The sequence below is a fragment of the Podarcis muralis genome, chromosome W (assembly GCF_964188315.1).
Source record: "Podarcis muralis chromosome W, rPodMur119.hap1.1, whole genome shotgun sequence".
Taxonomy (NCBI): Eukaryota; Metazoa; Chordata; class Lepidosauria; order Squamata; family Lacertidae; genus Podarcis; species Podarcis muralis.
The window spans coordinates 28,797,245-28,812,249 of NC_135674.1; the positions used below are offsets into that span (position 1 = coordinate 28,797,245).

Here is a 15,005-nt window from a genome sequence, read left to right on the forward strand (position 1 = left end):
AAATGACAGGCCATAGTTCTGTGAAGGGGTGCCCATTTTGCATGCAGGAGGTGTCAGCTTCAATCGCCAATATCTCCAGATAGGGCAAACAATACTGACCAAGTTAGATCAATGGCCTGACTCAGTATAAAGCAGCTTCCCAATGCTCCTATGACTCAGGATAAACACAGCCAAATACCTGCTTAGAGTCCCTATGAAGGTGTATGTGTTCACCCATGTGGTGCTCAGGAATGCAACAGTGCCCCTTAGAATTTCTCTCGATGCCCACCAAGCCACAGCCTCACCTTCTATGGCATGAGGTGGTGAGGAAAGTTACCCTAACCCAGCTTGGAAAGCACATAGGGTTGTATCCAATCCAGTGAATGAACATGACGAGCCCATTAGGCTCATTAATCTAAGTGGGTAAAAATTAATTGTATACAGTCCATAGAGCTGAAAGAGGAAGTGGGAGAAAGCCACCAGCACCCAAGCCTCCCATGCCCAAGCCAAACACAAACAAACAAACAAGCAAACCAGCCCCCCCCCCAACCCAGACATTTCCTTTAAAATGTAAAAATCCCCCGGGGTGGGCATGTTGGCCCAACAAAAGATGACATGTCCAGGATTTCCCAGACCTATGGCAACCCTAGTCTATGATTTGGCTGAGATAATGGCACGTGGCTGATGTGCAACAGAGTAGCAGCACAATCAGTGATCTGTACTAACAGGAGAGATATTCTGATTTCCTAGCTGGAGCTAATCCAAGACACAAGCACTTTTTTGCATGATGAGATGAAGCAGTTCACCAAGGTTGTTTTTAAGAGCATCTTAGTGATGAAACTCATACCTCCTTCAGTTGAACAGTGAGCCTCTTGCTCTCTTCTGCAAGCCTGCGAGTTTCCTGCTCTAACTGTTGTTTCTGAAAGAAAGATGAGGTGGGTGGGAATTTACTCGTTTTTGACATGAATACTCAACCAATCATGGGGAAGGGCATAGCTCAGTGGTAGAGCATCTACTTTGGATGCAAAAGGTCCCAGATTCAATCCCCAATGGTATCTCTAGGTAGGGCTGCCAGGTAACCCTGTCTGAAACCCTGGAGAGTTGCTGCCTGTCAATGTTGACAATAATGAGCTAGATCAGGCTTCCTGAACCTCAGCACTCCCGATGTTTTTGGCCTACAACTCCCATGATCCCTAGCTAGCAGAACCAGTGGTCAGGGATGATGGGAATTGTAGTCTCAAAACATCTGGAGGGCCGAGCTTGAGGAAGCCTGAGCTAGATGGATCTATTTTCTGACTCAATATAGGGCTGCTTACGGAAAGAAAAAAAAAAGGTCTGAACAGCCTCCCTGCTACTTGATCCCCACTTTAACTGAAGACTGAGCATTTGAGCAAGTAAAACATGTGTCTCCCCACTACCCCACATCAGGTTTCGGCCCACCCGCTGTGCCTCCAAGCCTTCACACTTTTAACTGAAGAGCATGTCTGAACTACAGTTTCAGACCACAGCCTACCGGACAGACTGAGTAGGATATAATAATCCTGGTCAAATTACACATGGCAACTAACAAGTACCTTCTCTTTGCTTTGACTTTCGTCTATAGCACACTGGCAAGAAAGAGCATCCAGTCGTTGATCTATCTCTTTCTTCCGCTTGTGGATGTCTTGATCTTTCCCAAGGGCTGCTCGGCCTAAGGAATCCAACCAAATGCTTTTAATTTAGAAATTTATATCCCACTTTCAAAATGGAACTTTGGTTGCTTACCATTCTCACACTGAAATTCAATGCTTCTGACATTCATTAAACTGTGGGTTTATACTGTTATATTGTTATATGGTGGGGGGATCCCTAGAAATTAATAAATGGTAAGGTTTTGATTATTTGGGATATGAAGGGAATATACAAGCTGCAGAGGAATTCCTGGGCTAGCCTATCAGGGGCGCCGACTTATAAAAAATATTGGGGGGGCCCATACCGGGGTCCTGCCCCGGGAAGTTTTCTAAATTTTAGATGAAAATTAGTGAGTTTTAAAGTTTTTAAAAAGTATTTTAGAGTCATATGATCAACATTAGAACCCCGAAAACTCGACTCTCTATAACTCCACACTCCGGGAAACTCGACAAGCCTGAAACACTTTTTGGCTTTGAAAAAAGAAACAAAACATAAACACGCACGGTATTTTATTTTATAAAGATTTTTAATATTGCTCGAAATACCATTATTAGGGCTAGAGTGTCTTTAGAAAGGTGCAAATGTCGACCGTCTGACTGGATTACTGAATATGAAGTCGTTGATGACTGGTCGGATATCCAATTCATCCAAAACATCTCGATGGGCTTGAAGAACAGCCAAGTTGTTCAATCGCTTCTGTCCCATTGTTGATCGGAGATATGACTTCAGACATCTAAGGGCGCTAAATGACCGTTCTGCTGTTGCTGTCGTGATTGGAACTACTTGGAGAAGCTTAATGCACTTCACTACTTCACATAACATTTCTCCAACTGCAGGCTCTTGTGTAATGTACTTTCTCACATCACGCATGTTTTTTAAGACCAGTTGTTTTTTATTAGCGATATCGGCTAACATATTCAAGTGTAAGCGCAGTCTCTCAATGTCTAGGTCATTTTTGAAAAACTCAGTTGATTTTTCAAAATTTGTTTCACCTCTGTTTACTAAAAGCAAGCACTCTTGTTCAACTGCAATGACCTGTGTGAATCCAGTTGATGCAAACCGCTCAGTAATGCAAGATTGCACCGTTTCACAAACTTCAATGTAAATAGCTTTGTAGTATTCCTTTGGGGTTTTGAAAGTGTGCGGTGAGCTGGCTTCGTTGTTTTCATACTTCTTTGGTATACGTCGATTCCGAGGAAGCGAAGGATCATCAACTTGTGAAGGTTTTCCTTTTAAACACAATTCCCAAAAGTGTTCAAAACTATCACGCCTTCCATTCAATATACAAATCAAGCCCTCATATATTTTTTCCAGATCAGCAACACTTAGATGAGGGCATTGAATTTTTTCATTGACATCCTCTACTGGGTTCATTGCATGGCAATAAAGACGTAAAAAGAAATAAGTTTTGAATTGTAACATTGACTCAAGGTAGCCTGCACATTTGTAACCTGCCTCTGTTTTGTCCTCTGCAGAAAATGTTTCAAAAAACTCTAGAAGTTCTTCAAAGTTTTTCAATATTCTCAAGATACTAGAAGCTCGCATAGTCCATCGAGTCGGGCAAAGGGGTCGTAGACCAGCTTGGTCGTTGGCGCTCTCACAGCGTATGCTTCTGAAAAGTCCCATCCTTTTGTTGGATTCCCTTACGGTGTTTATTAAGTCCTTGGCTAAGGCCATAATATCCCTCATAGACGTAAGATGGCGGAGACTGTCTACAACTGCCAAGTTTAAACTGTGAGCAGTGCAGTGCACATAACGTGCTTTTGGTTGTATATCCAAAACTAACTTTTTTAGTCCTTTGAACTTGCCTCTCATATTCGAGGCACCATCATAGCACTGTCCTCTTAAGTTATCCATTGACAAATCAAGACGAGCAAATACGTCTTTTAAAATACTAAACAGAGTTTGTGATTCAGTGTTGGGGGTCTCGTATAAGCCAATAAAGTCTTCGTTGATAATTAAGGAATCATCATCGACAGTACGAATACAAAATGACACTTGTTCGTGAAGCGAAGAATCACTTGTTTCGTCAACCATAATAGAAAAATGTTTAGTCTTCTTGATTGAAGCCAATACTTTTCTCAACACAGACTTTCCTAGTAGATCAATTATCTCGTTTTGAATATCGTGGGACGTCCACTTATACCCCGAACGCCCTAACCAATCTTTTAACTCAGGTACGTCATTCTTTCGGAGTTCCAACAATTGAAAAAAATTTGAGTTTACATCTTCGTGCCCTCTAATTGCTAGTCCTTGTCGGCATAAAAATTGCACGGTAGTAAAAATTGTCTCAAGAGCTAAACGGCCTTTCTTCATATCACTATCTAACTGTTCATTCAATTGGGAGGCCACACTTCGGTTAGTGATGGAATTTAGTTTCAGAACACCTTCTTTATGCGTAAACGTATTTTCATGAAGACGGAATTTTTCCAAAGCCTTTTTCCAGTTAGAAAACCCTACGGAAATAAATGCATCTTCTTTTTTTGAAGAAAATTGTAATAGATTTTTAGCATCTGCCTCTTTGCAGGTTTTGCAAGAAACTTTTTTGGTACATGCTTCATATTCTAGCCATGTATATTTGATCAGCCAAGACTTCTGAAATGATCTTCCCTTACCGGATTGTCCAGGTTTCGGCTGTGAACGGTTCTCGCATGAAGACAACGAAGCAATTGACGACACAATTATTGTCGGAGGTTGACTTGCAGTATCATCAACTTCCAAGCGCGCCTTTTTGGTAACAAATTTATCCATTGCAAACTTAATTCACAATACACTAAGAGACTAAAGTAAACGAATAAAATATAGGGGACGGGGACGGCCACAACGTAGAAGCTGGCTAGGCTGGATGGCCAAGCTCAGTATTATCTACACTGACCCACTGTTCCTAAACTGTGGCACCGGCCAAGCCAGCTCAGAATTGTCAGCACTGGGTAAGGTTCCACTTAAAATTAAAATTGCTGGCTGTGACAGCTGAGTCAATCTCGCCCTGACTTAGCTGTAACCTTACTCTTTAGGATTAAACAGCGCCTATTCCAATAAAACGTACCCCGGTAGCTGTGACTCAAATCCCGTTAACGCTAGCTCAGGCCCAGATTTATTATTGTTATTATTATTTTTTATTTATGAATATGCTATTATTAGTTCTCTAACTATATCTAGAATTGTGTTTCTATCCAAAAGGCTCAACTTAAAATTTCCCCAAATCAATTAATGAAGGCAACAAATTCCTAGTGAAAGAGAACCCTTATTTGTTAATTAAGGCAACAAATTCCCAGTGAAAGAACCCTTATTTGCTTGCAGGCTATAATTTTTTAGCTAGAGGGAGGAATGAGAGGCTTAGTAGCCAGTGCCAAGAATCACCGCTAAACCAGGCACTGTGGCCCCTCAGCAAAATTCACGTAGAGTTATTTACAGCATTCAAATTGCAGTCCCAAACCTCCACTCTACTCGGCACTGAGGCAAAGCAGGACAAATTCCGCCAATAAGAACCACGAAAGCGAATTAATTGCAATAATCTATATGGCCTCTACCTTATGCAGAACCTTATGCAATTAAAATCCCCAGCAATTAAATCACTTATGCACTTAAATCCCTTGATTCCTTCTGAAATTAAATCCAACTAGCAAAATTGAAACACTCGTTAAATCACTAATGAATTACCTCTGCGCTAAATTAGAATTAAATTAGAATATTATTTAAAAGGAACAGAGCTGGCTTGTCTGAGTTGAATTAAAATATTATTTAAAGGAACAGGGAGATGAGGTGCCTTGTGAATGAATTGACGAAAAAATTATATCTCCCAACCAATTACTTTAAATAAATTGTCTTCCCCAAGTCAAGCACTTTAAATAGCACTATCGCTTAATTAAATTTCCTGTTTAAACATGGTAGCACAGTAGACGTAATTCTTGTTGCTCTATAATAACTTTTATTTTGGGGTAATCCTTCCTAAAAGACATTTTAGGCTCCCCCTAGAGGTTTTTGGACTTAACAACAGTGATTTTGCTTTACTTTCTATTTCTTGGCCTGCTGGCTGAGTGTTGCATCTGGGCTGTCCCTTTCCCATGGGAACAACTCAGCTTGACCTTGACTTCTAGATAAGTTTGGAATGAGTGGCGCAAAGAAAAAGGAGACTAAAGAAAAAGAACAAAGACCAAGAACGAGACAAACAACTCTAGCCTCAACTCTACAGCAACGTAGATCGTCTGTGCCTATTTTGCACTCTGAGGAAGAAGCTGCCTCCTTGCCACTGGCAGGGAGAGGAGAGACAGAGGATTTACAATTGGAGGATATGGCCTCAGGATCAGCTTCTTCCATTCTAGAAAAAATCTATGAAAAATTGGAATCTTTGGATAAGAGAGTGGAATCTTTGGACAAAAAAGCTGATGAGCAAACTGCGAAAATAGACCAGAACACAGAATGCCTAAATAGAATAACTGGGCAAGTGGCACAGAACACTCAATCAATTGCAAAATTGGAGGAGGCCTCAGGTGAAAACAGGAAATTGGTTGAAGACACTAGCCAAAGACTTGGACAGTTAGAAAAAGAGGTAAGACCACTCAACAAACAAGTAGGTGAACACCAGACCTATCTTTCGATGATTGAATTGAAAAATAGGGAGACCAATTTAAGGATAAGATTTGTACCCGAAGTAGAAGAAGATCAACTGGCTGAGTTCCTGACTAAAATATTTTCCGTGCAGTGGAAACTGGAAGAAAAAGACTTTAAAATTACATCAGCCTTTAGGCTGGGAAGATTGATAAGAAAAGACAAGCCCAGAGATTGCTTGATTACAGTGAGATCAAAGGAGGAAAGGGACAGAATTTTGGGCCTACATTACAAAAACTCACTGGACATTTTGGACAAAAGAATTGAAATTTTTAAGGATATTCCTAGACAGCTTTTGGATTTGAGATCAGGATACTTGGAACTAGCAAAACTACTGAGGAACAACTCAATCATCTTTAGGTGGGAATTTCCTCAAGGATTATCGTTTACTTTTAGAGGGAGGAAGATCAAAATCAGAACATTGGAAGATAGAGACAAATTTCTGAACCAGTACGGAGAAGACCTTCATAAAGGACTTGGATCACTGCCGGAGCCTGGAGCACCAAAGGAACCGGCACCCTTGGATGACAAAGTACCACCCCTTGAAAAATAACCAGATTTCTACAGGATGTCTCTGCAACTTCTGAGCTGGAACATAAATGGCTGCAACATTCCCGAAAAAAGGAAGAAAATCTTCCATATATTAAAAAAGGAACAATTGGACATTATTTGCTTGCAAGAAACACATGTGACTAGGCTCCATAGAAAAGTTTTGGTAAATAAAAGACTCGGCCAGGAATTTATATCTTCGGACAGAGTAAAGAAGAGAGGGGTGGTGATATATGCAAAGGAGAGCCTTTCACCCAAATTATTATTCAAAGATGAACACGGCAGAATTTTGGCAGTTGAAATACAGCATCAAGGAGAAAAAATTATGTTATTAGGAATTTATGCACCAAATGAAGGGAAATCGGAATTTTACAAGAAGCTGCATGAGAGCATGCTGGAATATCTGGACTTTGACAACATCATCATGATGGGAGACATGAATGGGATTGTATCAACTAACATGGATAAGTCGCAAAGTCAAAAAGTTACCAAAGATGGCAGACTACCAAAGACCTTTTTTGAAATGACAGACAATATGGACTGGATTGACATCTGGAGAATGAGAAACCCCTTGGGAAAGGAAGGAACATTCTTCTCTGAAGCCCATCTGACTTGGACAAGAATCGACCAAATTTGGATTACTAGAGGTCTGGCACCTAAGGTCAGAAAAGTGGAAATCTGCCCAAAGACCTGCTCCGACCACAACGCTTTGAAAATGGATTTGGCATTGTTACCAACCGGTTCCTTTCGATGGAAGATGAACGACAACCTATTTAGAGACCAGGAGATTATTAAAAAGGCCCAAAAAGCATTGAAAGACTATTTCGAAATAAATCTGAACACAACGGTGGAAAAAAGAACAATTTGGGACGCAAGTAAAGCAGTGATGAGAGGGTTCCTAATACAACAGAATGCTATTAAGAAAAGGAAACAAAATGAAAAGAAAGACAAGATCCTGGAAAAAATAAAAGAATTAGAGAAGAAGCTAAGAGTAAATCCGAAGTCGCAGCCGATTCTGAGAGAAATTAAACTTCATCAGGCACAATATTCTAAACTGATAAATCAGGAAATAGAATGGAAGATTAAGTCAATGAAACAAAAAACGTTTGAATCGGCAAATAAATGTGGGAAACTGCTGGCTTGGCAGTTGAAGAAGAGACAAAAGTTAAATATAGTAACAAATCTAGAAATTGAAGGAAGAAATATTCAGAACCCCGTGGAAATCAGAAAATCTTTCCAGAAATATTTCAAGAAACTATATACTCAAGGGCCACAAAATGAGGTTGAGATTGAACAATTTTTGAAAAAAAACAGTTTTAAAAAGTTTACACAAGAAAATAGACTACTCCTGAATAGTCAAATAACACGACAAGAAATTGAACATGCCATTCAGAACATGAAGCTGGGCAAATCTCCAGGACCAGATGGCTTGACCTCCAAGTATTACAAGACAATGAGTGACTATCTGATTCAACCTTTGATGGAGGTCAGCAATGAAATTTTGGAGGGAAAGAAAGCGCCGGAATCGTGGAAGGAAGCTTTTATCACGTTGATACCAAAATCAGAAACTGAAAAGACACAACTTAAGAACTACCGCCCCATCTCCCTTTTAAATGTGGATTACAAAATATTTGCTGATGTTTTAGCAGGCAGACTTAAAAGAGTTTTGAATGAAGTAATTCATAAGGACCAGGCTGGCTTTCTCCCAGGTAGACATATGTTTGCAAACACAAGGAACATTATTGACATTTTGGAACTTTTGCAAACAGATATAAACACTAAAGCAGTGCTGATTTTTATAGACGCGGAGAAGGCCTTTGACAACATCTCCTGGAAATTCATGAAGGGAAATTTAAAAGAAATGGGAGCGGGGCGGGGTTTTCAAAATGGGATTGATGCAATATATTCAGAACAAAAAGCCAAATTGATAGTTAACAATGTGGTAACGGAAGAATTTAAAATTGAAAAAGGAACACGACAAGGCTGCCCGATCTCCCCTCTGTTATTTATTTCAGTTCTAGAGGTGCTCTTGAACATGATTAGAGGGGACCGGCTGGTGCAGGGGATCCAGGTCGGAGCGAAACAATACAAACTTAAAGCTTTTGCAGATGACCTAGTTTTGACATTGCAGGAGCCAGAACCTAGTACGAAAAGAGTATTACAACTGATACATGATTTTGGTCAGGTGGCAGGATTTAAGCTAAATAAACAAAAAACGAAGGTGATAGGGAAAAATATGACAGATACAGAGTCAGAACGGTTTCAGAGAGAAACAGAATTATCATTGGTGAAAAAGGTAAAGTACCTAGGGGTTAATATAACAGCCAAAAATCTGAGTCTATTTAAGGATAATTATGAAAAATGTTGGTCTGAAATTAAGAGAGACTTGGACAGTTGGGCAAAACTGAAGCTTTCTTTGTTAGGACGAATAGCTGCGATTAAGATGAATGTGCTGCCAAAGATGTTGTTTTTGTTTCAAACATTGCAAATTGTGGATAAAACGGAGTGTTTCCGGAGGTGGCAGAGAGATATTTCCAAATTTGTCTGGCAGGGCAAAAAGCCCAGAATCAAGTTTAAGATATTAACAGACGCAAAGGAAAGAGGGGGCTTTGCCCTGCCAGACTTAAGGTTGTACTATGAAGCCGCAGCTTTCTGCTGGCTAAAAGATTGGCTACTTCTCGAAGACACTGATGTGTTAGATTTGGAAGGTTATAACAATGCTTTTGGTTGGCATGCATACTTGTGGTATGACAAAGTTAAGATCAACAAGGCTTTTAAGAACCATATTGTCAGAAAAGCAGTGTTTAATGTCTGGACAAAATACAAAGACTTATTGGAAAACAAAACTCCAAGGTGGCTCTCACCTTTGGAAGCTAAGGCCCGGAAAAGACCCAATATGGAAGCCTACTGGCCAAAATATTGGGAACTGTTAGAAAAAGATGGAGATAATTGGAAACTGCAGAGTATGGAGAAAATGAAAGACAACGTGCGAGACTGGTTACACTACGCTCAGATTAAGGAAATTTTTAAAAGTGATAAAAAGTTAGGATTCCAGGTGGAGAAATCGAAGTTGGAAACAGAACTGTTAGAACCTAAGACTAAGGTACTTTCAAGAATGTATAATTTGCTGTTGAAATGGAACACACAAGACGAAATGGTTAAGTCGGCTATGATAAAATGGGCACAGGATATTGGGCATAACATTATGTTTGAGGACTGGGAAAGGTTGTGGACCACTGGGTTGAACTTTACTGCATGTAACGCTTTGAAAGAAAACGTAATGAAAATGATATACAGATGGTACATGACCCCAGTTAAACTCGCCAAAATATACCATTCGTCTGATAACAAATGTTGGAAATGTAAAGAAAATGAAGGAACATTCTTTCACCTCTGGTGGACTTGCCCTAAAGTGAAGGCCTTCTGGGAAATGATATATAATGAGCTGAAAAAGGTATTTAAGTATACCTTTACCAAGAAACCAGAGGCCTTTCTTTTGGGCATTGTCGACCAGAAGGTGTTAAAGAAAGATAGAACATTTTTCATGTATGCAACAACAGCAGCAAGGATACTACTCGCTAAGAACTGGAAAACTCAAGATCTACCCACACTGGAAGAATGGCAGATGCAACTGATGGACTATATGCAACTGGCGGAGATGACTGGCAGAATCCGAGACCTGGGAGAAGAAAGGATTGAAGAAGATTGGAAGAAATTCAAGACTTACTTACAGAAATATTGTGATTTAGTGGAATGTTAAGAAGGATGCTTGGTTATAAATAATTGGCCATCACTAAAATAGATCAGGAATTGATGATAAGAGAGATTAAGAGAAACAAATTTGCAGGAGAATTATTTTATTGTATTTAAGTAAGTGGTTACAGATTTGGAAATAAGATTATAATTTGCTTGACAAAAACTTATTAATGATGTAAGTGGGAGCGGGAGACGTGAGGAAGTTTAAGGATATTATGAAATTTTGTTAAAACAAAGTAACAATGTTTATTAATATTGTATTCTTCTTTCTAAAAACCCTAATAAATATTTATAAAAAAAATAAAAAAAAAATAAACGTGGTAGCACAGTAGACGTAATTCTTGTTGCTCTATAATAACAGGCTGTTGCTCTATAGCAACGGAGCTAGCAGAGGCCACCCTTCTCCCGAAGCCTTGCCTGCTTTAAAATGGCGTCCGCCTCAGCCCCTGTGGGGAAATGTAATGGCGGCCGCGGATGAACTACCGCCGCTGAAAACTATCCCCTCGGTAAAAGGGGTGCCTACTGTGGGAGGGGGTACCAAAGTGCGGCTACCAAGCAGTCAACTCCCAAACTCCGCTACTTTGCTTATTTAAAACAATGAATTTAAACCAAGGCTTATTTCCCACGTGGCTTGCCTCTCCTAAAATGGCCGCCGCCAAAAAGCCACGTGGTCATCCAAAATGGCTGCCGCAAAGCTATCCCGTTGCCTAGCGACGGCGCTAAATCTCCCAGTGGTAGCCGTTTGCTGCGAAAACCAGCAACCCCTGATGTTTAAACGCTCCAGCACTGGTTTTTTTGATGTTGGACTCTGGCGCTGATATAGGATTGGGAAAGTAAGGCTAAGAAAAAGCCTCTCCCATTGGATGGGAGGTGGACTGGACGCCTAATTATAACAGAATTATTTGAATCAGTAAAGCGGGTTGGATTTTTACTTTAATAGACCCAACTAGATTCTTATATGCGTATTTCCCATAATTGGACTACTTCAGTGTAAATCTGGGACTACTTTAGTGTAAATCTTTGCACTCCTCTTTTACAAACGATACGTAATAAGAACTGTAATAAGGATCGTAATAAGACGTGCATCCTTCCTCCTTTGTGGATTAGGCCAGCAAGTGGCTGAAGTTTGGAGGGTTAAGCCAAACTGGACAGAGTAATACACGAAACCATTTTGAAGATCTTGTGGAAACCTCTCTCAAATATTCCTAAAAGACAGTCGGGGTCCAGTAAATAACATAACACGGAAGTAAGAATTCTTTAAGGCTAAATGGGGGGGACGATATTTCCACTACTCTGATATATATTCCGATATACAGAGTTGTGGGTAAAATTCTGATTAAGGCTTGGCCATACTCCTCCACTGCCTGGATATTTATATATATTTATTTATGTTCTGTGTGATTTAGTATAACGAAGTGAAGATAAGGAGATTGTGAGCCCCTAAGGGGAGAGACCTAGAAGCAGTATATACTGCGTGAAAGTAGGAGTAAAATGTCGGGGAAGAATGGAAAAAAGGGGGGTGGGACTCCAGCCGAAAGGAAGACATCTAGACAAGAGGAAATCAAAGACCTAGATTACTTGTGGCTAAAAATTAAGGAGGAGCTTAAGCAGAATGAAACACATATAGAAACACATATAGAAAGCAAACTGGAAGAAATGCAGGAGATGATAGATAGAAAGATAGAAGGAGCAGTAGGGGAACTATCTATTAAAATCCAGGAATTATCTGCTAAGTCTAAAACATTTGAAGAGACAAATAAAAGAATTCAAAAAGAAATAAGAGAACAGAAAAAAGAGACAGACAAAATAAAAGAGGAGAGGAAAGAGGTGAACAAAACACAGGAGCGAATGTGGGACAACATGGCTATGACAGAAATGCGACAGAGACAATTGCACCTAAAATTTAGAGGAATAGGAGAAGAAATGAGGGAGAATATAAAGGAAAAGATGATTAAGGAGTTAGCGAAATGGTTAGATTTGAAAGAGAAAGAAGTAGCATGCACGATAGAAAATGCCTTTAGAATAAGGATGAGAACATACCAGGACAGGACAAAAAGACCTCTTGGGGACTGTCTAGTTATTTTTAACTCAACAGGGATGAAAAATTTAATACTAAAAATGAGTTACCATAAAAAATTAATAATAGATGGTAGACCTATAATTATTCTCAAGGAAATACCAGTTAGACTCCTTCGCAAAAGGGAAGGATACAGACAAATTGTAGGGGTCCTGAGAAGAAATGGTATACAGTATAGATGGGAGTTCCCCGAAGGGATTGCTTTCTTCTATAAAGACAAAAGATTCAAGTTGACGGACTCGCAAGAGGTGGGAAAATTCCTGAGGAGATACGAGAAGGAGCTGAGCAAAAGTGAAGACAGGCCAAGAGATAGAGAGGGTAATAAGGAGGAGAGGAGGGGAGAGGAGGAAAGAAGAGAACTACGGGAGGGGAGGGGGGTAGAAGGAGAAGGTGAAGAAGCAGAAGAGGAGGAGGAAGAGGTAGCGGGAGAGGAAGAGGAAGAGGAGGAAGAATATTCAAGGAATTGAAAGTCCTTAACACAAGTTTGAAATTTACTTAAAACAAACAGAACTGAGTTTTAGTAATGTCGTTAAAATTTTTGTCCTGGAATGTAAACGGTCTAAATGAAAAGTCAAAAAGGAATAAAATAGAGAAAGTTTTGAGGAATAAAAACTTAGATGTGATTTGCTACCAAGAGACACATGTAGCTAAAAAACATAAACACATATTGATTAACAAAAAGTTGGGCGTTGAATTCATTAACTCAGATGTTAATAAAAAAAGAGGGTTGGTAATATATGTTAAAGAAAAATGGGAACCTGTGTTAATATGTAAGGATGAGGAAGGAAGAATTTTAGGAGTTCAAATTAATTACCAAGGAGAAAAGCTTAATGTAGTAACTGTATATGCACCTAATACAAAAAAAGCAGAATTCTTCAAAAAACTGGAACAAGTACTATTAGAATTAGAAAATTATAAATTAATTCTTTTAGGGGATTTGAATGGAGTCCCAGCACCGGAATTAGATAGAAGTGAAAAAACAAGGAAAGCGAATCAAGGGAAACTTCCAAAAGCCTTTAACGAGCTGCAAGAAAACCTAGACTTGATTGATATTTGGAGACATAAAAACCCAATAGAGAAACAATTTACACATTTTTCAGAACCACATCAGAGTTGGGGAAGAATCGACCAGATCTGGGTCTCAAGGGAACTTTCGATAAGAACAATGAAATGTGAGATAGAACCAAGAACATTGTCGGACCATAATCCAATAGTCTTGGAAATTAAATGCGAATCATTAGGACCATACAGGTGGAGAATGAACGAATACTTATTCGAAAACGTAGAGATTATTGAGAAGGCAAAAAATACACTGAAAGAATATTTTGACTTAAATCTGAACTCAGAAATTAAAATTGACACCGTGTGGGACGCAAGCAAGGCAGTCCTCAGGGGTTTTTTGATCCAACAGAATAAATATAGAAAGAAATTAAGAGAATCAAAGAAGGAAGAAATAGTTAAACAATTAAAAGATTATGAGAAAAAATTAACAATAAATCCCGGGGATGAAAAGACCAAACAAATTCTTAAATTGCTGCAAATACAATACTCAACATTAATAAATCAAGAAATAGAATGGAGAATAAAGTCAATGAAGCAAAAATATTTTGAATCTGCAAACAAGACGGGGAGACTACTGGCATGGCAATTAAGGAAAAGGAAAAGACAAAATGTGATTAACAAAATTAATTTTGAAGGACAAACAATAGAAGACCCAAACGAAATAAAGGGGAAGTTTCTACAATTTTATGAAACCTTGTATAATAAAAAGGAGGATGAAGAGATAGCAGAGATTGGGAGATATATGGAAAGAAATGGGGGTGAACAACTGCCGGAAGAAGAAAAAACATACTTAAATAATTTAATAACGGTGGAAGAAGTAAAGGAAGCAATTAAGAAAATGAAGCCAGGGAAAGCACCAGGCCCAGATGGCCTGTCGCAAAAATATTATAAAGTCTTAGAGGAATATCTAGCACCGGTTTTAAGGGATGTAATGAATAATATTTTACAAGGAGGGATGATACCTGATTCCTGGAGAGAAGCACACATCACGCTGATACCAAAACCAGAGTCTGATAAACTGGATATTAAAAATTATAGGCCGATATCGTTGCTTAACAATGATTATAAGATCTTTGCCGAAATAATGGCTAATAGGCTAAAGAAATACCTGATAAAGGCTATTCATAAAGATCAAGCCGGATTTTTGCCAAAACGACAGTTAAAGGATAACGTAAGACATATAGTAGACATTATTGAATATTTAGATTTTAAAATTGATATCCCTGCGGCGTTAATTTTCATAGACGCTGAAAAGGCGTTTGATAATGTATCTTGGAGCTTCCTGATAAAATGTATGGAGAGG

The 15,005-nt window shown here is 39.1% G+C and overlaps 2 protein-coding genes across 3 annotated transcripts in view; both read right to left on the minus strand.

Annotated features, from left to right (window-relative positions):
• LOC114584510 (unconventional myosin-XVIIIb-like) overlaps positions 1 to 15,005 on the minus strand; it is a 653,524-nt gene that overhangs the window by 331,666 nt on the left and 306,853 nt on the right. The window lies entirely within an intron of this gene.
• The window catches only part of LOC144326374 (putative helicase senataxin), a 233,460-nt gene that overhangs the window by 43,483 nt on the left and 174,972 nt on the right, over positions 1 to 15,005 (minus strand). The window contains exons 16-17 of one of the 2 annotated variants that reach the window (XM_077922942.1): positions 1,554 to 1,669; positions 827 to 898 (exon numbers count right to left, since the gene is read on the minus strand). In XM_077922942.1, coding sequence (XP_077779068.1) covers positions 827 to 898; positions 1,554 to 1,669 — 188 coding nt within the window. The remainder of the gene's footprint in view (positions 1 to 826; positions 899 to 1,553; positions 1,670 to 15,005) is intronic. The other variant, XM_077922943.1, reaches the window with a different exon arrangement.